Source organism: Miniopterus schreibersii (genome assembly GCF_964146895.1).
Source record: "Miniopterus schreibersii genome assembly, chromosome: 10".
NCBI lineage: Eukaryota > Metazoa > Chordata > Mammalia > Chiroptera > Miniopteridae > Miniopterus > Miniopterus schreibersii.
Window position 1 is genome coordinate 20219094 of NC_138110.1, and position 22935 is coordinate 20242028.

Genomic DNA, 22935 nt, shown 5'->3' on the forward strand with positions numbered 1-22935 from the left:
TCAGCTAAATCTAGGTAGCACCTTATGTGTACCCTGAACCCTTAATCTTTTCATCAAGCTGTCTCCAGATGTTGATTTTCTTCCTCCAGGAGACTCTTTTACCAAGACTCAACCCTATATTTTGGTAATTCTGACAATGATGTTCTAAGTGTAAATGATCAGGTTGACTCTGCCATATGAGTTAAGAGTTTTGTTACTGTGAATCAGCACCCCAGATTCTCATGATTCACATAAGGTTGATTTGATAAAACTGGCTGGAAATACAAAGCTCAAGACCATGGATTTAATGGTGGCCCTAGAAGGAGCGGAAATTGTTATCAAGCCTACCCAGAAACATTGTCTTTTCTTTCTGTCTTTCCTTCATATTGAGAACCTGAAAGCGGTAGGCATTATGTTCAATACTAGGAATACAGAATTGAAAAATATATAGTCCATGTGATTTTATTAAATGTATTAATATGTATTCAAAATGGTGCATGCATTTCCAGCTTTTTAGTGGATGTTTGTAAAGTGAACATATTTACAGAAATTCAAGTTACCCAAAATGTCAGGAGCACAGCCCTTGCATTAAACTTCTGGGCACAATAGAAATAGAAATAAAGTTCTACCACCAGTTTTGCTTTCCTGTTTTACTTTTCCTTCCTTTCCTCCTCTCTCCCTCCCTTTCTTCTTTTCTTCTTTTCTTCTTTCTCACAACTCATTTTATATACATCCTATATACAGTTGACCCTTGAACAACATGGATTTGAACTGTAGGTCCACTCATACATGGATTTTTTTTCAATAAATACCTGTACTATTTTTGATTCATATTGGGAGTCCAGAGATGCAAAGAGCTGACTGTATGCATTGATCTACCTTATTTTATATATATATATATTTTTAAATATATCTTTATTGATTTCAGAGAGAGGGAAGGAGAGGGAGAGAGAGAGCTAGAAACATCAATGATGAGAGAGTCATTGATTGGCTGCAGCCCGCAACCCGGGCATGTACCCTGACTGGGAATCGAACCCTGATCGCTTGGATCCTAGGTCAACGCTTAACTGCTGAGCCACGCCCGGCCGGGCTATTTTTTATATTTTTTATAGGGGACTAGCATTTAAAGATTTTGGTATGGGAGGGGTGGGTCCTGGAACCAATCCTCTGTGGATACCAAGGAACAATTTAAGTTTTGGGGGAGTCAAAAGTTATATGTGGATTTTTGACTGGGGGTGGGTGCCCCTAACTTGTTTTATTGAAGGGCCCACTGTACTTAGATAGTAGCCAGTACCCTCTTTTAATAAAATTTTAAAAATTGATTTTTGAGAGAGAGGAAGGGAGAGAGGGAAGGAGGGAAAGAGAATTGTTTCATTTATTTTTGCATTCTTTGGTTGCTATAGCTCCTGACTGGAGATCAAACCTGCAACCTCAGCATATTGGGATGTTGCTCTAACCATGAGGTACCTGGCCAGGGCTAGATAGTAGTCTCTTTTAATTGAAAGTATTTTGATGGTGGTAACTATATTGTCTGCTCCTGAAAAACAGTGGGATACTGAGTAGCAAGATCAAGGTCAGGAGTTGGAAGACTTCTAATTCTTGTTCTATCCAGGTCTGCTGTAACTATTTGAAGCACCTTGGGCAAATCACTTAATATCTCTGATGTGACTAGATAATCTCTAGAGTCCCATTCAAGTATTTTACTTTATAATTCCATGAACTTTTACTTAAACAGCACTTGAGAAATATTTGAGACTAATTTGATGACATCTTAGGTATAGGTTTAAAGAATCAAACAAATTACACCTTAGCCACTTAAACTTATATAGTACCAAGTTTTATTTAGTATGAGTATTGTTGGAGGTCATGATAACTGAAAATATGCTATTGATTTTGGATCTATCAAAAGTGATAGTTGTTATTTGTTTTCAGAGACCCAAGCCTCCCAAAGGCCAAAGGGCTGAGCAAAAACTGGAAAGAATCTTACGTGAACATCAGAAACATCATGCTATTTTGGATTCCATTAAGTCAATAGAGAGGGATCGCTTGAAAGCTGACTGGTACCAGCATAATGACCGCAAATTTGTGGATAGCCTTGTGAAAGCAAGAACCAAGGATGCCATGCAAGGGTTTATCACCAACACTGAAGAAAGACGAAATAAGTAAGGCTCACAAACCTGATGACCCAGACTGTGAAATAGTCCTAAAACGACAACCTGAGACTGACCAGTCAAAAAAATCAAGTGGATTTTATACTAAAAATCATGGTCAAGATATTCATATTCTTGCCAAATCAGTAACTATTGCTTATTTATATTTTTACTTGTAATTACCTACATTATCATGATTGCAAAAAAATAATTGTTTTGTATTTTACTTTAATTAAAATCTCATTTTTTCTTTTTTAAAAAAATGTCTTTATTGATTTCAGAGAGAGAAAGGGAGAAGGAAAGAGAGAGATAGAAACATCAATATCAATGAAAGTCATTGATCAGCTGCCTCCTTCAGCTGTGCCCTACTGGGTATCCAGACCGCAACCCAGGCATGTGCTCTGACTGGGAATCGAACCGAAATCTCCTGGATCATAGGTCGATGTTTGACCACTGAGCAACAGCGGTTGGGCTGCTCATTTGTTCTTTTGTGGAAGATATGCATTGCATATCTCATCTGTATGTGATCAAATAAAATATGGCACAGATCAGTCTCTTTATTGCTTTAAATGACAACTAGTTTTATTTTATGGAAGACTGCAATGATCTTTTCCTTTTTACCGTATTTATGGTTAAATATTTACTTCTGAAATAAAATTAAACAGAAATCAGTAAAATGGTGTGTGGGTTATCACAGTTTTAATTATTATTATTATTATTTTTTGTCATTTTGTTTCAGGCTCCGTGAACTTTTAGCATCAGAAGAAAATGAGTATTTTACTGAAATGCAATTGAAAGAAGAAACAGTTGAGGAAAAAAAAGATAGAATGAAAGATAAAACCCGATTATTAAAGGAGAAGAAAGAAAAAGAGAGACAGGATTTTGTGGCTGAAAAGCTAGACCAGCAATTCAGGTAATGATGTCAGAAAAACACACATGCAGAATCTGTGTATTAGAAAAGATTTAGGAAGGCTAATTTCCAGTGAAGTGTAGCCTTAGGGGAGTGTATAGACAGTAGTTTTGGTAACTGTATACACATCGTCGTATTATGCAGGCACTGACGGTTTTTTGTTTTGTTTTGTGTTAACATGGTTTATTCCCAACCAATTTCCAGTATACAATACAGTATTACTACCTGTAGTCACCATATGGTGCAGCAGATCCCAGAACTTACTCATTCATCTTATAACTGAAAGTTTGTGTTCTTTATCTCTCTCCATTTCCCTTACCCCCATCCCTGGGAACCAGCATTCTAATCTCTGTTTCTATATGATCAACTTAAAAAAAATTTTTTTTTAGATTCCACAGCTCAGTGAGATCATACAGTATTTGTTTTTCTCTGTCTGGTTTATTTCACTTAATATAATGTCCTCCAGGTTTATTCATGTTGTCTCAAATGGCAGGATTTCTTTCTTTTTTATGCTGATTAATAATCCATCATATAGCCCTTGCCAAGTAGCTCAGTTGTTTAGAGCATTGTCCCAATATGCTAAGGTTGCAGATCCAATCTCCAGTCACAACACAATACAAGAAGCAACCAATGAATGCATCAATAAGTGGAACAACAAATCGATGTTTCTCTCTCTTTCTCTCTCTCCCTTTCTCCCTCTCCCTCCCTGTCTTTCTAAAAATCAATCAATAAATTTTTTTTAAAGATTCCATGATACATATATATCCATTCATACATCAGTGGACACTTAGGTTATTTCCATATCTTGGTCATTGTGAATTATATTGCAGTAAACATGGGAGTGGAGATACTAATTTTTTTCCTTTGGATATATACCCAGAAGTGGAATTGCTGGATCATATGGTATTTTTATTTTTATTTTTGATATGTTTTCATTAATTTTTAGAAAGAGGGGAGGGGAGAAGGAGAGAGACAAAAGAAACATTGATGTGAGAGAGAAACATCGATTGGCTGCCTCCTGCATGTCCCCTACTGGGGACAGTGCTCACAACCTGGGCATGTGCCCTGACTGGGAATCAAACCCTCAGCCCTTTGGTGCATGGGACTATGCTCAACCAACTGAGCCACACCAGCCAGGGCTTATTTTTAATTTTTTGAAAAGCCTCCATACTGTTTTTCATAATGGTTGTTCCAAATTACATTCCCACCAACAGTGTATAAGTTTCCTTTTTTCTATTGCCAACATTTGTGATCCCTTGTCATTTTGATAACAGCCATCCTAACCAGTGTGAGGTGATATCTCATTGTGGTTTTGATTGGCATTTTTTAGGTGATTAGTGATGTTGAATACCTTTTCATCACTTGTTGGCTCTTTGTATGTCTTCTTGGAAAAAAAATTTCTATTCAGGACCTTTGTTCAATTTTTAATTGGATTATTTTGGGTTTTTTGCTATTCAGTTGTATAAATTCCTTATATACACGGGTGGGTAGGTTTACAGTTGTGGATACACGACTTTATTCTTGTATTATTTATTCTTATATATATTTTCATAAGAACTGTAAGCCTACTTTTGCCCATCCCTGTATTTTACATATTAACCCCTTATCTAATAGATGGTTTTTAAATATTTTCTCCCATTCTGTAGGTTGCCTTTTCATTTTGTTGATGGCTTCTTATGCTGTCCAGAAGCTTTTAAGTTTGTAGTCCCACTCATTTTTACTTTTGTTGCTTGTGCCTTTGGTGTCATATCCGAAAAAATCATTGTCAAGATCAACGTTAAGGAGCTTTTCTCCTATATTTTCTTCTATGTGTTTCACAGTTTCAGGTCTTATGTTTAAGTCTTTAATCCACTTTGAGTTAATTTTTTTAAATTGATTTTTAGAGAGAGGAAGGGAGAGGGAGAGAGAGAGAAAAAATTGATGTGGCTGCCTCCTGCACACCCCCTATTGGTGACTGAGTGTGAAACCTGGGTATGTACCCTGACTGAGATCAAACCAGTAGCCCTTTGTACAGGATGATGCCCAACCAACTGAGCCATACCAACACGGGCATTTTGAGTTAGTTTTTGTAAATGGTATATATAGGAGTCCAATTTCATTTTTTTGCATGTGGATATCCAGTTTTCCCAAGATTATTTATTGAAGAAACTGTCCTTTTCCCATTGTGTGTTTTTGGCCTTCTTGTAGACCATAAATGTGTGGGTGTATTTCTGGGCTTTCTATTCTGTTCCATTTATCTGTATTTAGTTTAGTACCATACTGTTTTGATTACTATAGCTTTGTTATATAGGGTTTTTTAAATTAAATTTTTAAAATTAAATTTATTGTATTATTAATAGGATCATTATAGGTTTCAGGTGTAGATTTCTATGATACAAGATCTGTATATTGTTCTGTTTGCCTACCACCCAAAGCCAAATCTTCTGTCACCATAAGCCTCCAGATTTCTTCTTTCTTAAGAGTGTTTTGATTATTTGGGGTCCTTTGAGGTTTCATCTGAATTTTAGGATTGTTTTTTTATTTCTTTGAAAAATGCCATTTTGATAAGGATTGCCTTGAATCTATAGATCACTTTGGGTAGTACAGATATTTTAACAATATTAAGTCTTTCAATCCAAGGATAAAGGCATATATTTCCATTTATTTGTATCTTCATTTTTTTCACCAGTGTCTTACAGTTTTCAGCGTACAGATCTTTAACCTTCAGTTAAATTTATTCCTAAGTATGTTATTATTTTAATGCTATTGCGAATGGGATTGTTTTATAAATTTATCTTTCAGATAGTTCGTTTTTAGTGTATAGAAATGCAGCTGATTTTTGTGTGTTGATTTCATATCCTGCAACTTAACTGAATCATTGATTACTTCTAACAGTTTTTGTTGTTGGAGTCTTTAGGATTTTCTATATATAAGATCATATCATCTGCAAACAGAAAATTTCTCTTCTTGCTTTCCATTTTGGATGCCTTTTATTTATTTTCCTTGCCTAATTGCTCTAGACAGAGCTTCCAGTACTACGTTGAAAATGTGGCAAGCATGGACATTCTTGTTCCTGATTTTAGAGGAAAAGCCTTCAACTTTCCACTGTTGAACATAATGTTCACTGTGGACCTGCCATATATGGCCTTGTTGTATTGAGCTACATTCCTTCTATGCCTAATTTGTTGAAAGTTTTTTTTATCATGAATGTGTCAAATGCCTTTTCTACATCTGTTTAGATGATCATATAATTTTATCCTTCAGTCTGTTAATGTGGTGATTCACATTTATTGATTTGCATATGTTGAATCATTCTTGAATCCCAGGGGTGAATCCCACTTGATCATGGTGTATGAGCCTTTTAATGTGCTATCAGTTTGCTAATAGTTTATTGAGAATTTTTGCATCTGTGTTTATCAGAGATACTGGCCTGTGGTTTTCTTTTTTTGTAGCGTCCATGTCTGGCTTTGGTGCCAGGGTAATGCTGGCCTTGTAAAATGAGTTAGGAAGTGTTCTCTCTTATTCAGTTTTTTTGGAAGTGTTTGAGAAGGATTGGTATTATTATTGATTGGCTTAACCAAAAATGAATGTCACTTAGGCTATCAGGCCACCAAGTATGAGTGGGACAGGTTGTATATTGTGTTACTCTAGATAGGAACAGATTGGTACAAGATAAAATAAAATGTAAACTCTGAGTTTAAAGTATGGTAGACTACAGAAGGAATACAAGAGTTCAATTTTCGCAGTGCAAGAAATTTGAATTGGTGAGAAATCCAAAGGTCAACAGATGTGAGAAAGGAGCAAAACCAAGCATGTGGAGGGATCAAGACATGGTTCAAAGACAAAGCTTTTGCCATGTCCTCTCTCTCTGCTATGAAGTTGCTATTAATCATACAGTCTGCCTTACATCTTCCTAGTAGAGGCCCAAAGGAGAAGTAAGCTATTGCAGTGAATAGTGCATACAAATTGCAGATACACCTGCTAACAAAGTAAATTAAACTGCTAAAACTCAAGAGAATGGGAAGTTTCAGGGCTTGGGATGCTGCTAAAGAAGGGTAGTGAAGAAAACCAGAGCAGTAAAGCATGTGACCGGAAGGGACTTGCCATTCCTCTTCTTGAAGGTGGGTAACTTGAGTTCCACAGATAATTTTACTAGGTTTTCAAGCTTGTAGTAACCAAGACAGTATTAGACTTGGATTTTCTGGCCTTTCTGAAGTTTAGCCTTACCACCTGTCCTCGGTAGGACTTGGACACTCCCTATTGGCTGCTGGAGGAGATGCTGTGAGGGACAAAGGGGACACTAGCAAATGAATTTCAATGAGCCATTCATATATTTCCCTAAAGGTTGGTGATGTTGAACAACTGTTCATGTGCTTATTTGGCATCTGTATATCATCCCCTTTGGTGAAATGTCTCTTCATATCTTTTGCCCATTTTCTAATTGGATTAGCTATTACGTTTTGAGAGTTCTTTATGTATTCTGGATGAGTCTTCTGTGTAGGATATGTGGTTTGGAAATACTTTTTCCTAGTCTGTAGCTTGTTTTTTCATTCTCTTAACAGGGTGTTTCATAGAGAAAAAAATTTTAATTTTGATGAAATCCAATTTATCAGTATTTCTTTTATGGAGCATGCTTTTGGTACATTGTGATTTTCTTTTTAAGTGCCCTATATTTATACACAATGAGTGATTGGACCCTAGATTAAGGTAGACAGTTTTGGCTTTGTTTTGTTCTGGGTTTGTTTTTGTTTTTTAAATGTTTTTATTTATTTCAGAGAGAGGAAGGGAGAAAGAGATAGAAACATCAATGATGAAAGAGAGTCATTGATCAGCTCCCTCTACTGGAGATTGAGCCTGAAACCTGGGCCTGGGCCCTGACCAGGAATCGAACCGTGACCTCCTGATTCATAGGTTGACGGTCAACCACTGAGCCACACTGGCCGGGCTTGTTTTGGGGTATTTTTGTTAAACAAATACCCTAGGGTGCATGGTCAGAACACTTGAGGGCAGTCTTGTCTCTGTCGATTACTGTCCAGGCATTGTTCTAAGCACTTTACATGTATGGACTCTTACAATGAGGTACCAAAGAACCTAAACTCCAGGGCCAGCCTGACAGGTTTTCACTCCCAGCAATACCACATATGAAATGTATGAGCTTACCTATGATGCTTAACTGCTCTGTACGTACTCTTTCTTATCTGTAAATTGGAGATAATAATAATGAAAATGAACTTGCAATAATGTTCACTGCAACATTGGTTGTTATGAAGATTATGAGTTCATACATTCAAAGTGCTTAGAACAATGCCTGGCAAATAAAAAGGTCAGTAAGTGTTGCTAATAATATTACTACTACTGGCTCTGTGGCTTGGGGAGACACTTAGGCTCCTGAGCTTCAATTGCTTTAACTCTAAAATGGGGATAATTCTTGCTGCTACATCTAAGTTATAAGATACTTGTCAGGATGAAGTAAGATTTTATGTGTGAAAGTACCATGTAAAGCACTCACAGACAGAAAGTTTTCCTTCTTATCAATGATTATTATCATTAAAATAGAGGCATTGACCACTTTTGCCATGAGAGTTTAGACTTCATTCTTTCTTTCAGTCTTAGCAATTAACATTTCATCCAAAGTTCTGTGTTGAGCCCATTTTCAAACTTCAGCTTCTTGGTGCTGAATTTGATTTAGAAACCAGGGCGATGATGTTTATAAACACTGCCTTCAGTCAGAGGTTCTCGCAACTTGGCTGTAGCCAGAACCTCCTGAGGTGCTCTGGAAAGCTGCAGAGGCCTGTGTCCTACCCGCAGATGTTCTGATGTAACTGGTCTGGTCCTGGAGTAGGGGAGGGAAGAAGGGAGGAATAGGATTTTTAAAATGTCCCTAACTAATTCTAAACTGTAGACATTGTTGAGTGTCACAGGCTCAGTGAAGAGCTTCTAAAGAAATTTGAATGACCAAGGCTGAAAGAAAGGGTGAGGCCTAAACACCTATGGAGAGAGCATCTCCTCTTGAGCGGTAATATCAGTCCAGGTTGCAAAGGCAGCTCTGGCCAGACCCCTTCAGTGGACAGGTGCCCTGCCAGGAGTCCAGGGGCAACAGGGAAGCTTCACCGTGATATGCTGACTCTGCCCTTGGGTCTTTCCTTGGATGTGCATGTGGGGTCTCTCCCTACCAAAGCCTAATCCACTTGTAATACTGCAGGGACCCACCTCTCCTCTATGTCCTCCACAGCAATAATCATAGTTACCATTTATTGAGCCCCTATTATTTGCAAGGCATTCACATCCATTATCTCTGATCCTTACCAAAACTGTAAAAGACATTTATTTTACAGATAAAAACAGGCTCAGAGAGGTCAAGTTTTTTTTTTTTTTTTTAAATACCCTTTTTAAAAAAAATATCTTTATTGATTTCAGAGAGAGGAAAGGAGAGAGAGAGAAATAGAAACATCAATGATGAGAGAGTCATTGATCATCTGCCTAGCCCGCAACCCTGGCATGTGCCCTGACCGGGAATCAAACCCCGATCTCCTGGATCCCAGGTCGACACTCAACCACTGAGCTATGCCCGGTCAGGCAGAGAGGTCAGGTTTTTGAAGGTCACACAGGAAATGTCAAAACTAGGATTCAAGCCTGGTCTGTCTGACCCAGTGCCTATATTTTGTCTGTGACATCATGGTGCCTGCCTCCCTGCTGCTCCCTCACATGTTTTCTCTGCTCATATGGCCTACATCCAGATCTTTTACTTTTTCTACTTTAGGATCTGACTGTACAGATATGTGTCTAAATAGAGCAGTGTTTCATGAAAGACATGGTTTTGTCTTTTTAAAATTCTCCCTTCAGGGAATGCTGTGAGGAGCTCCGTATTGAATTGTTTTCTACCCATCAGAAGAAGGTGTGCGAGGAGCGTAAAGCACAGATTGCATTTAATGAGGAGCTGAAAAGGCAAAAACTGGTAGAAGAGCAGATGTTCTCCAAGCTCTGGGAGGAAGACCGATTAGCCAAGGAAAAGCGAGAAGCAAAAGAGGCGAGCAGACAGAAAGAGCTCATGGAGAACACACGCCTGGGACTGAATGCCCAGATCACTGAAATCAAGGCGCAAAGGCAGGCAGCGCAGCAGCTGAAGGAAGAGGAGGCACGCTTTTTGGTGGGCCTTTTAAAATGCTTGTCATGGGATGATCAACTCAGTGGGTATAGGACACAGTTTGCAGACCTGTTACTGTATAGTTTGCCTAATGACCTGGGCTGGTTCACAGGACAACACGGTCAGAGCCTTGGATTTCAAGTCCCAGCTAATAGTGCCATCCCATTGCGTAGGGCAAGTTCACTACGGTGACTCAATTTCTTTATCTGAAAAATGAGGCAAAAGGCAGTGGTCTTTTTTGGGGGGATGAAATGGGATTATCTTTGGCAGTCCTGTGGAAGGCTAGTGACTATTTGGCAACATCCCCTGTTCTTTGATATGTAAATTGACAGTTTCTAAATCCTCTGAAGAAGTGCTATACAACAGCTACCATGGCCCTCTGGCCACCAACATCAATAATCTTGTTCCAGCAAGATTGCTGCCCCTACTGAAGCAATTTTCAACCAGTGTGCCACAAGAATTTTTAAAACATGCAACACCTGACTGTTTAGTCCGGGGCTGACTTCTTTTCCCTTAGATTGTCAAATAAAACAATGACAACAGCCAACACAATAGCCTCCGTTGTGAATGAATCAAAATTATACCATCATTGTCTAACTTATTTGATATTTAAATCAGAATCCAAATATAGTTGTTATAAGTCTCTTTTAGAAACAATGTATTATTCACTTGAGATTGAAAGGGGTGTGATAAATTCATTACATTGGCACAATAGGTGTAAGATTAGAACAATCCTAGCGAAACCAAAACATGGCAAACTACTTTTAGGTCTCTTAATCTTGAACAGTTTCCCCCCACCCCATCCCTTCCTATTTTATAGTCTGGATTTGGCTGATTACTCCCTTCTGATGTGGTCAAGCTTACTTTAAAAAAGTATGGCTTTCATCCTTGATACCCTTTGCTTTTCCTTAGATACTGCAGAGTATTTTCACTTATCAAATTTGACCCTTACAATTCATCTGGATTTACTGCTCATGGCATTAGTGGAAAAGTCTAATATATATAACTCCCCTCTTACAAACCAGTAATCACGGCTGTTATGAATCTCAGTTAAGTCAAATTGGGATTTGTATCCCATCCTCACTATTGCTGTGTCATCTTCTGTCACAGCTGGGCAAGTGCTTGTTTCTCCAGGAGAGTTCAGCTGCCTCTGGCAGGAGGACTAATGCCTCAGTTATACCGCACCCAAATTTTCTACCAAACCCGCAATGCCCAACTGCAGTGGTGCCCCAGTTAAAACAGCTTGATTGGCCAGGCAATCAAGCCAGCCTGATAGCTAAGAAAATGAGAGGAATGGGAGAATTTAAAGAACAAAATGCTTAAAATTTAGTTTTGTGCCCTAACTGGTTTGGCTCAGTGGTTAGAACTTCGGCCCTCTGACTAAAGGGTCCTGGGTTCGATTCTGGCCAAGGGCACGTACTTCTGTTGTGGGCTCGATCCCTGGCCCTGGTCAGGATTTGCATGTGGGAGGCAACCAATCAATGTGTCTCCCTCACATCGAGGTTTCTCTCCCCCTCTCTCTCTTTCTCCCTTCCACTCTCTCTGAAAAGCTGTGGCAAAAATATCCTTGGGTGAGGATTAAAAAAAAAAATTTAGTTTTGTGTATTAGCTGATGTGCACATTTCCATTTTTGGATTCCTATTGCTGTTTAATAATGTACCCAAATCTAGATGTGTAGATGTGCATAGAGGAGTAAAGTCTAGAAGGCCAGTACACTGAAATGTTGAGAGTGGTGCTGAGTGATGGGTACTAGGTTTAAAGATGATTGCTCTTTATATGTTTCTGCATTTTGAACTTGACAACTATTTATAAATACACGTAGAGCAATTTCACAAAACCTTACTGCTGACTCAGCAATAAAAAGGCGAGTTTTATTTCTTATAGTTCCTCTGAATCCAGGTGTATGTATGAAATGCATTAATTTGTTTTGTCCAACTGTACTGAGGCATTATCTTCATTATTCTTCTACCTTAGGAAGATGACAAAGCTCAGGTGAAACTTGAGAATGAGCGGGACAAGCTAAAGAAACAGAAGACAAAACAGGAAATGAGGACCACTTTGCAAAAAGCCCTCCAAGAGAAGATAGAACGCATTCAGCAGGAATACAGAGAAGAGCAGGACTTGAACATGAAGCTCGTGCAAAGGGCCCTGCAAGACTTAAAGGAAGAGGCTGATAAAAAGAAGCAAAGAAAAGTAAGACATGTATTCAGCGTCTAACATGCTAGATGAGATTCCATGTCGAGCTCTCAATCGTGCAGGAGTCAGCCACATGCAGAATGAATCATAACAGTGCTACTCTAAGTGTGGCAAAAGCATCAGCTGGGAGAATGTTAGAAATAAAAATTCACAGGCTCCAGAATCAGAATCTATAAATCCAGATCCTGGCAGGGGCAAGAAATCTGTGTTTTAACAAGTTCCCCCAGGTTATTCAGTTGGTCACTGAATTTTGAGAACTCCTAGTCTATCACATGGTGTTAGCAGTGTGATAGCAGGATGGGATCTCAGGAAGAGGAGGGATTAAGTATGCCTGGAAGTTGTTGGGGAGGACATCACTGCTAAAGTTTGAGTTGGACTTTGAAGAATATGTAAAGTTTTGTCAGGCAAGGGGAGTAGAGAAAAGCATTCCCAGTATTCATTTAGCTGTCTATTCCTTTGAAATCTGTATTGAACTCTTAAAGGTTTCATACTTTTCCTATAGTACTATTTTTTTGTAGACTATTTCTAAGAGCAGTTTAGGTTCACTACAAAATTGAGCAGAAGATACAGAAATTTTTCATAGCCTCCTTCCCCCACAAATACAAAGCCTCCCCCATTATCAGCATCCCTCCCCACCCCACAGGGTGGTACATTTGTTACAATTAACTAACCTACATTGATATCATTATCACCCAAAGTCCATAGTTTACATAAGTCCTCTCTTGGTGTTATACATTCTATGTGTTTGGACAAATGTATAATGACATGTATCCACCATGACAGTATCATACAGAGTAGTTTCACTGGGCTAAAACTATCTCCACAGTTTTGCCTTTTCCAGAATGTCATATAGTTGGAATCATAAAGAAGGTAGCCTTTTTATTGACTTTTTTCTTTTTTTTTTTTTTTTTTTAGAGAGAGAGAGAAAAACATCAATTTGTTGTTCCACTTATTTATGCATTCATTGGTTGTTTCTTTATGTGCCCTGACCGGGGATCAAACCTGCAACCTTGGTGTATTGGGACAATGCTCTAACCAACTGAGCTACCTGACCATGGCCACATAGCCTTCTTAGATTGGCTTAGTTCACTAACTAATATGCATTTAAATTTCCTCCATATCTTTCACCTGTGTCAAAAATCAATTGACAGTAAATGTGAGGGTTTATTTCTGGACTTTCAGTTCTATGCCATTAATCTATATGTCCATCCTTATGCTATGTCACATGTTTATATGTTGTCTTCACTGTAGCTTTGTAGTAAGTTTGAAATCAGGAAATGTGAATCCTATAACTGTTCTTTTTCAAATTGTTTTGACTATTCTGGCTCCCTTCCATTTCCATATGAATTTAGGATCAGTTTATTGATTTCTGCAAAGAAGACAATGGGATTTTGATGGAGATTGTTTAGAATCTCTAGCCCAATTTGAGGACAGTTGCCATTTTAACAATATTGTCTACTGATCCATGAACATAGGATGTCTTTTCATTATTTTAGGTCTTCTTTAATTTATTTCAATAACATTTCTTAGTTTTAAGAGTATAAGTTTTGCTCTTCTCTTGTTCAATTATTCCTAAGTAAGAATGAAACTATGTATACAAGCCCTTGTGATAGTGCAGCTACACCCTCACACTTTGCTAGTCCTACCTCAGATTATGATTTTCTCAAAAGAGATCAGATCAGAGATTGGATGGAACAGCACAAATATAAAACCATGAAATATGGAGAAGTAAACTGAAATGTCTTTGTTATAAAGCCCAGTACACAACCTTAGCTGTACATTAAAATCACCTAGAGAACTTAAAAACTATCCATTAGCCCAGCCAGTGTGGTTCAGTGGTTGAGTGTTGACCCATAAGCCAAGAGGTCACTGGATTGATTCCAGTCAGGGCACATGCCTGGGTTGTGGACTCTATACCCAGTAGGGGAACCGCAGGAGGCAACTGATCCATGTTTCTCTCTTGTCAATATTTCTATTTGTCTATCCCTCACCCTTCCTCTCTCTCTAAAATCAGTAAAAACACATTTAAAAACAAAATAAAACAAAACTATCCATTAGATAGAAATCTCTGGAGGTGAGAAACAGTCCTTAGTACTTTTTAAAGCTCCCCAGGTGGGCATGGCTTGGCAGCATGAGTGCCCTCTCTCTTCTCCCTTCTCCCTTCTCTCTTCCTTCTCCCCCCTCACCTGTGCTTTTCTCATCCCCTTTCCCCTCTGGCACATTTTCCTGGTCTCTCTCTTTCTCATAAGCTCCAAAACTCCAAGGGCCCTTCTTTTGCCTCTGTAACATGCTTCCTGTGCCCATTTCTTCTACGGCTAGCTTCTATCTCTGTGATTTTTCTTAGCCAGAACTCAAGTAAAGAAGGGAAGAAAAAAAAGAAAAGAAAGAAAAGAAAAAAGAAAAGAAAAGAAAAGGGGAGGGGAGGGGAGGGGAGGGGAGGGGAGGGGAGGGGAGGGGAGGGGAGGGGAGGGGAGGGGAGGGGAGGGGAGGGGAGGGGAGGGGAGGGGAGGGGAGAAGAAAAGCTCCTTAGGTTATTTCAAAGGGTAGCTAAGATTGAGAATTGCTGTTATAAAGTATCAGATGACTGACGCATCTTCTAGGCAGAGACAATGCTTAATATTAGTGACTTATTTTATTTACCAGGCTAAGATTTCATCTACCTAAATTAAAATAAGTGAAAATAAAGCTGTATAACAAATTATTTGGAAACTGCTTTAAGAAACACTTTTTGGTATAGTGTTGAATTAACTTATTCAACAATGTATTTTAAAACATTTCAAAGAGGTACAAAGAATAGCACAGAGAACCCCATGTGTCCCTTACCTAGCTTCAACAACCATCAGCTAGTGGCCAATCCTGTTTCATCTATGCCCCTACCCAATTCCCCCACACCCCTAAACATTTTGAAGTAAACCTTCAATATAACATTTCATCTATAAAATTTCAGTAGTAGTTCTAAAACATTGAAACTGTAGCTCTAAAAGATTGTTTTTAAATATCCTCAGTATCATCACACCTAATGTTTTAACAACATGCGGTAATTTTTATATTGTGTAGGAAGATATGGTAAGAGAACAGAAGATGTATTATCAGTATTTGGCACAGCGGCGTGAGGAGGAAAATGCTCAGGAGAAAGAACTGGACCGGCTATTAGAGGAAGAGAAGGCAAAGAAGATGGTGGAGAAGGAGAAGCAGCTGAGGCTTGAGAAGGAGGCAAGGAAACGCCTCGTGGACGAGGTCATGTGTACAAGAAAGCTTCAAGTTCAAGAAAAGCGTAAGGAAATGAATTTTAACTATATTTCAGTTGGGCCTTAATTCAGTGTAAGTAACAACCAGAATATTTAGTAAGTAGGTGTTATGTGTAAACTACGATGAGGAATATAGAAAGGATTAAGGCGAGATCCCTGCTTTGCAGACCTTAACTAATTGTGACCACATACAATATGAAGAGATGAAGAGCTTCATGTCCCACAGACTCTGAGCAGTCATAGGGGAGATATTCTCAAGGCTAAAGGAACAGCATGTCCTTTGAATGGCCTGTGTGCCTTAGTGATTATCAAGGAGAGTGAGAAGGCAGGGCAAAGACATGCACCCCCCCTTTACCTGTCCCTCTCTCTCCTTCAGGCGCCTTGGTGCCTCCCTACCTGCAAACCTTCGCTTGGGTAGTTTTCTCTGCCTATGATGCTTTTGATCTTGAGAAATTCTGGACATCCTTTAAGGCAGCTCAAATGTCTCACTCCTCGAGAGGCCCCCTGTGTCACCCTACCTACAGTAAACCCTCTTTCCGGGGCTCTCACTGCATCTCGCTCATGTCTTAGCCCACCATTGTGTTCCCTGAGCTTCAAACAGTGCTTGGTTACAACAGAAAGTATTTGTAGAGGGGTAGAACTGACACCTTCAGATTCACACCATTCCATGTCCAGCCCAGTGGACCGGAGAGGCAGTAGGTGGACAGACTCACTGTTAGGGTGCTGTTGGGCTTCACACTAGTTGTCTTTGCAAGAGAAAGCTCATTTTGGTTCCATCGATTAATTCTCTACTCCACATATTACAACAGCAGTTGAAAATTGTTGAGTTAGTATTAGATGGAGTTTTAGGAAAATGAGAAGAAAGCTTATAAACTAAAAATATTTCTGTATTCACCAATGATAAATGTTTCAGAATATATTGACAAAACATACAAAGTTTAAGTATTTGGGACCACTTATAGACAAGGGCGCAAAATCAGCCATAATTCCACCAACTCAGGAATAGCTACTAATCACAACTTCATGTCTTTCCCTCCAATATTTTTACTATGTATATAATTAACCCTCACAAGTAAGGGTCATGTTGTATGTATTGTATTATAGCCTGGATTTTCCACTTATTATAAACATTTTCCAGGTTATTTTTTCTTCAATTATAAGATTTGTAATGCTGCCTAGAAATCCATTATTAAAATGAACCATAATTTATTTGACCTTCAGATTGTTTTGAATCTTTTTACCACTACGTTAGCATTGCAGGTTACCATGATTAAGTGACAGATGATTGTATTACATTTGTCCTAAAAGCTCTGTAAATAGTTTTTTTTGGCTTATATATGATTGTTTAAGATAATTTCCTATAAGTGGATCTGGGAAGATATGTACATTTCAGGTATATATTGCCTGGTTGTATTTATTCTTATGTGAACTCTGTTTGTTTTCTTTGTCATTTTTTTTCTACAGGGATGCTTCAATTTATCTTATTTAATTTATAAAAGCTTTTAATTTATACTAAGACTTTTTTCAATATTTATTTTGTAATAAATAAAATCTCTCATTAACATAAAGGGTAATAGAACTATTTGTCCTCAAGAAGAGAACAGTGAGAACTGTTCTATGGTAATCTGGTTTGAAAAAGGCTGACCGTAGACTCTCAAAAAAAAATTTTAAGAGAAAACCTGTGTAGATCACAGCACTTATGAACCTAAACTCTGTTCTTTCCTTAGCAGAGATGACTTCTACCTTATTGATCTAAGATCTAGCCTAGTGATTCTGAGCTCTGCCTTTCTAAAAATAATATGGCATTGATTCCCAGAAAGATGTTAGCAAGTCTTGTCTGAGAAAAGTCAGCAAAAATTACTTTCATCTTTCATAGTGCAACGAAAAGCGAAAGAACAGGAAGAGCGGGCTCTGGAACAGGAACACATACACGAAGGCCTCAATGAGCTTAACCGACAGGAGAAGGAGAATTTTGCAAGGTATGATTTTGTTTTCTTTATTATTATTTACTACCTAAACAAAACAGCAACAAAAAAAGGAGATTTGGAACATAGAGGACCATGTGCCGTAATTCTTGCATTACTGACATTGACATCCATACAGTCATGTGCTATGTAGTGTTTCTGCCAACAACAGACTGCGTATGTGATGGTAGTCCCATGAGACTATAACAGCTGGAAGACTCCTATCACCTAGTGTTGTCAGAGCTCTCTTAATGGAGTAGCATAGCTCACTCAAATATTTGTGTGATGCAGGTGTAAATGGACTACTGAGCTGCCAATAGGAGAAACGTACTGTATTCCGTGTTTTTACTGTAACTTTTCTCTTTAGATATGTTTGGATACACAAACTCCAGGCTTATAGCCTAGGTGTATAATAGACTACACCACCACCTAGGTTTGTATAAATGCACTCTGTGATGTTCGCACAACAACTTCCAGGCATACTTAATCCCATATTAAAAATGTGGCTTATAGATTGTAAAACGGTGCAACCGCTATGGATAACAGTATGAAATTTCCTCAAAAAATTAATAATAGAACTGTCATATTATTGACATAAGAAATGTCCAAATCTGTAGAGAATTTAAGAGTTTATTTGAGCCCAAACTGAGACAGTTGCCGGAAGCAATATCTCAAATGCTCCAGAGAATGATAGTTTCACAGTTTCTTTCATGCATTTGGAATAAAGGAGAGAAGATAAGGAAGGTTACCTGAGGGTGAGAGACAGCAAGGATTACAGGATATTTAACAAGATTATGAGGGTGGTTACACTTACTTTCAAAAGTGTGTTTGACCTGTGTGCCTAGGCCTTGACTACCCACCATGACCTGCTCATTGAGGAATTTATGATCAGATCACTCCGTGTGGTTACTTTCCATAGAACTCCTTTTTTGTCCACATATGACCCAGCAATCTCACTTCTGGGTATATGTCCAAAACAATAAAAGCAAGGCCTTGAAGTGATATTTGCACGGCCATGTTCATAGCAGCACCATTCACAATAGCCAAGAGGTGGATACAATCCAAATGTCTGTTAGCAGATGAATAGATGAACAAAATGTGACATATGTATACAATGGAATATTATTATGCCTTAAAAAGGAAGGACATTCTGACACATGCTACTATAACATGGATGAACCTTGAGGACATTATGCTAAGTGAAATAAGCCAGTGACTAAAATATAAGCATGGTGTGATTCTACTTATATGAGATACCTAGAATAGTTAAATTCATAGAGACAGCAAATAGGATGGTGGTCACCAGGGGCTGGGGGGGAGGGAAAAAGGTGAGTTTTAGTTGTTTGATGGGTATAGAGTTTCAGATCTGCGAGATGAAAAAGTCCTGGAGATCTATTTCATAACAATGTGAATATACTTAACACTACTAAACTGTACACTGAAAAATGGTTAAGATGGTAAATTTTACGTTATGTGTTTTTTACCACAATAAAAAAATCACAGTATAAATTTAAAAAATTTTAAATCTCACCTGAGGATATGTTCTCACTGATTTTTAGAGAGAGAGAAAGGGAGGGAGAAACATCGATCAGTTGCCTCTTGTATGCACCCCGACCGGGGACCAGGTACTGAACCTGCAACTTGGGCATGCGCCCTGACCGGGAATTGAACCCGAGACCTTTTGGTATATGGGACAATGCTCCTACCAACTTAGCCACATTGGCCAGGGCTCACAGTATAAATTTTAAAATGTGGCTTATATATTTAAAATGTTGCTTGTCTATGGAAGAAATTGTCTAGTTAATACTGAACAGAATGAAGCAAACTTACCCACCTAGTCACCAGCAATATGATACCACTTCAGGCTTTCCCTGTAGGGACTTGGCCCTTTGATAGACAGCAGAGTGGGAAACTGGCAGACCAGCCTGTTTCCAGTTTTACCAGGCCTTGGAGAGGAGTGAGAGAGGATGGAAAGAGGCCAAGACTCTCTCCACTTGGCAGTAAATATTTTGATATTTTTCCTCCCTAAAATAAATATTTGTTCTAAAATTATCTTAATTATTATGTATTGAACACATTATTGAATTTGACATGTTTCTTCCCCACTCACCCCAATTTTAATGCAAATTTTAATTTGACTTCATCAATTACATTTTAATTGTAATGCCCTAAATAAATCCAAACGCTTACTTTTATAATTTTATACTTTGACATTTCTAATACTATAGATGCTCCAGTTTAGCCCAGGAACACCAGAAGCAACTTCAGATGCAAATATCCTACCAACAGCGGGCCCGGGAAGCACAGAAGGAAGAGGAACGCCAAGAGCTGGAAGCAGGGATAGCAGCAAACAAGATTCACCAGGACAAGATCCAGGAGCTCCTGTCCGCCCATCGAGTGCAGCTGCAAAATGTCCATCCCATGCGGAGAGCATGCCCTATTAAGCTTCCACCATAGTTCCATAAACATCAGTTTCTTTTTCAGTCTTTTAATATTTTTAACTACAATATGCTTATATGTTCCTTTGAATTCACAGATAAACTTCCTTTTTCTCTGAGTTTGCATAATGATACATAATTGTGTTCCTTTTTTAAATTTCACAGACTTACAAATCTGAATGATCTACTTCATATCAGTTATTTTCCTCACCTTGCTGACTTTATCCCATCTGCTGCCTAAAATGCTAACCCTGTTTTGTGGGGGATTTAGGCCTGGGAATCTTGGGCGTGCTGTAAAATATGTACATTTACTGGTTTTAAAAAAGGTAGAAGTGAACATGCTCATATTCCTAACATTCAACATTTTAATTATTTCCACTTTGAGTTTCCTTCCAGGGAACTCTCTCAGGGATGTTCATATGAAAACTCATTTTTGCATTGTAAACACTGCCATATTGCTTCACATATATTTCCAAAGTATAATAGCTACATAGCACTCTACTGAAGTGTAGTGTACTATAATTTATTAAACATTGGCCTTTGTTTCAAATTTGTTACTACTATAAATTACACTGTAACAACACTATTCATTTGAATTATTTCCTTAGGATCAATTAATTCCCTCGAGTGGGATTTCTGAGTCAAAAGGGATGAACATTTTTATACTTTGCTTTCAAGTGCCAATTTGCAAAAGCAGTTTTTAGAGATGTAGACTTTTTAGAGAAATGTTTTTGGGGTCAATTGGTATTCTCCCTGCAGATTTAAAATTTATTTAAGCAAATTGTCTGCTAGGCTCTCTGAGAGTTTTGGGTTTTAGTTTTTATTCTAATAATATGGTGTATTACATTAATTTATTTGCAGGTTCTAAACTAACTTTGCATATGTAGGATAAATGCCATTTGGTCATGCTTTATATTTTTTTATATGTTGCTGTATTTCATATATATATGTGTGTGTGTGTGTGTATATATGTGTGTGTATATATTATATATTATATATACACACATATATATATCTCCACTATGTTGATCTTGGTCTATTATATATCTTGGAACTAGGCCTATTGTGATGACTTTGTCTGGGTTTGATATCGGTATACTATTGGCCATATAAAGGTATTTCCTCCCCTTTTATTTTATAAGAGAGTTTGGGAAGGATTGATATTATTTCTTGCTTAAATGTTTGATAGAACTGATCAGGTATGCTACCTAGACTTTCTTTGTAGGAAGATTATTTTTTATTCCTAATTTAATATTTTTACCAATATAGGTCTATTCTGTTATAGTTCTTGAGTCAATTTTGGCAATTTGTGTTTTTCTAGAAATTTGTTCACTTCATCTAAGTTATCTAATTTAAACACATAAAGTAGTTCATAAAATTTTCTTATAATTATTTTAACTTCTAAGAGGTATAGCGTAATGTACCTCTTTCATTCTTTTTGTAAACTTGGGTTATTTTGGTGACTAGAAAATAACTGAAAAGTATGCCTGTCCAACCAATGTCCTTCCCTACCCCCAATTTAGTATAACTATACCAAAGAATGTGGTACTTGGAAGATTAAAGCAATTTTTAAAAAAGTAACAATAACAGTATTGTCAAATTATGCTGTTCATCTTTTTAAAAAATTTTTAAGTTTGTATTTATTCATTTTTTTAAAAAATATATCTTTATTGATTTCAGAGAGAGGAAAGGAAAGGGAGAGAGAGAGAGAGAGAAACATCAATGATGAGAGAATCATTGATCGGCTGCCTCCTGCATGCCCCCAACTGGGGATCGAGCCTGCAACCCGGGCATGTGCCCTGACCGGGAATCGAACCCCGATTGCCTGGATCCTAGGTCAGTGCTCAACCACTGAGCCACACCTGGCCAGGCTGTATTTATTTATTTTAGAGAGAGGAAGGAAGGAAGATTCTCTAACCAACTGAGCTACCCAACTTGGGCCTTTTTCTTTCTTTCTTTTTTTTTAAAAAATATGTTTTTATTGATTTCACAGAGAGGAATGGAGAGGGAGAGAGAGAGAGAGAGAAACATCAATGATGAGAGAGAAACATTGATTGGCTGCTTCCTGCACGCCTCCCACTGGAGATTGAGCCTGAAACCCAGGCATGTGTCCTGACCGGGAATCGAATCGTGATCTCTAGGTTCGTGGATCGATGCTCAATCACTGAGCCACACTGCTTGGGCCCAGGCCTTTTTCTTATTTTTGTATAAAGGAAAGTAGCCTTTCATCATATGATGCAAACATTTTTCCTTATTTTTCTGCCCTACTGATGGCAGAGCAGAAAGCTGTAAAGGGCTGGACTCCTCACATTTTATTTTCTGATAGGGCTGATTTTACTTCTTTGTTCTTTATAAAAATTTTTTCGTAGGTATCATATCATTTTTTTCCAGATCAATATTAGTATCATTTGGTATTAGTATCACTAGTATTTTTATTCATATTGCACTAGTTTTATTGATTAGTTCAGGGATGCGGTCATATTTATAATCTTTATTTTTCCTATCTATAAATCACAGTGTGGCACTATTCGTTGCCTACCCATTCTCCATTTCCTCTCCTCTCTCAAATTAACAAGACTTAGTCTTTGTTTTGCTTAATATGTGTGTGCATGCATACATGTGTGTATGAATGTGTGTGAGTTTCGCTGGGCATGCTGCTATGCAAATAAAGACTACTTTTCTGTTTTCCATTGACTGTTCCTTCCCAATACCTTGGAATTAACTTAAGCCCCTAAACTTTGGCACAACTTTAGGAGAAGGGGAACGAATCCCAAATTGACTGGGTTTTGTTCATGCTGGTGCTAGAAATAGAAAATAAATTAAACTCTAGAAAAATCCAGTTCTATTTCTTGTATGTGAGTCTTCCTGGGATGGTGGTGGACTGAGATTCCCACTTACATGCTTGCTTAGTGTTGGCAGTTCTTAAA

At 38.0% G+C, this 22935-nt stretch overlaps 2 protein-coding genes across 2 annotated transcripts in view; both read left to right on the forward strand.

Moving 5' to 3' along the window:
* Nucleotides 1-1935, forward strand: part of LOC308562864 (methyl-CpG-binding domain protein 1) — a 19532-nt gene extending 17597 nt beyond the window's left edge. The window contains exon 18 of the mRNA XM_081149305.1: nt 1912-1935. The gene's annotated coding sequence lies outside the window, so the exon portion shown is untranslated. The remainder of the gene's footprint in view (nt 1-1911) is intronic.
* The window catches only part of CFAP53 (cilia and flagella associated protein 53), a 24512-nt gene extending 2933 nt beyond the window's left edge, over nt 1-21579 (forward strand). Inside the window, exons 2-8 of the mRNA XM_081149348.1 lie at nt 1912-2141; nt 2869-3042; nt 9862-10165; nt 12137-12355; nt 15416-15632; nt 17483-17585; nt 19799-21579. Coding sequence (XP_081005474.1) covers nt 1912-2141; nt 2869-3042; nt 9862-10165; nt 12137-12355; nt 15416-15632; nt 17483-17585; nt 19799-20027 — 1476 coding nt within the window. The 3' untranslated portion in view covers nt 20028-21579. The remainder of the gene's footprint in view (nt 1-1911; nt 2142-2868; nt 3043-9861; nt 10166-12136; nt 12356-15415; nt 15633-17482; nt 17586-19798) is intronic.
* Nucleotides 21580-22935: the final 1356 nt, after the last annotated feature.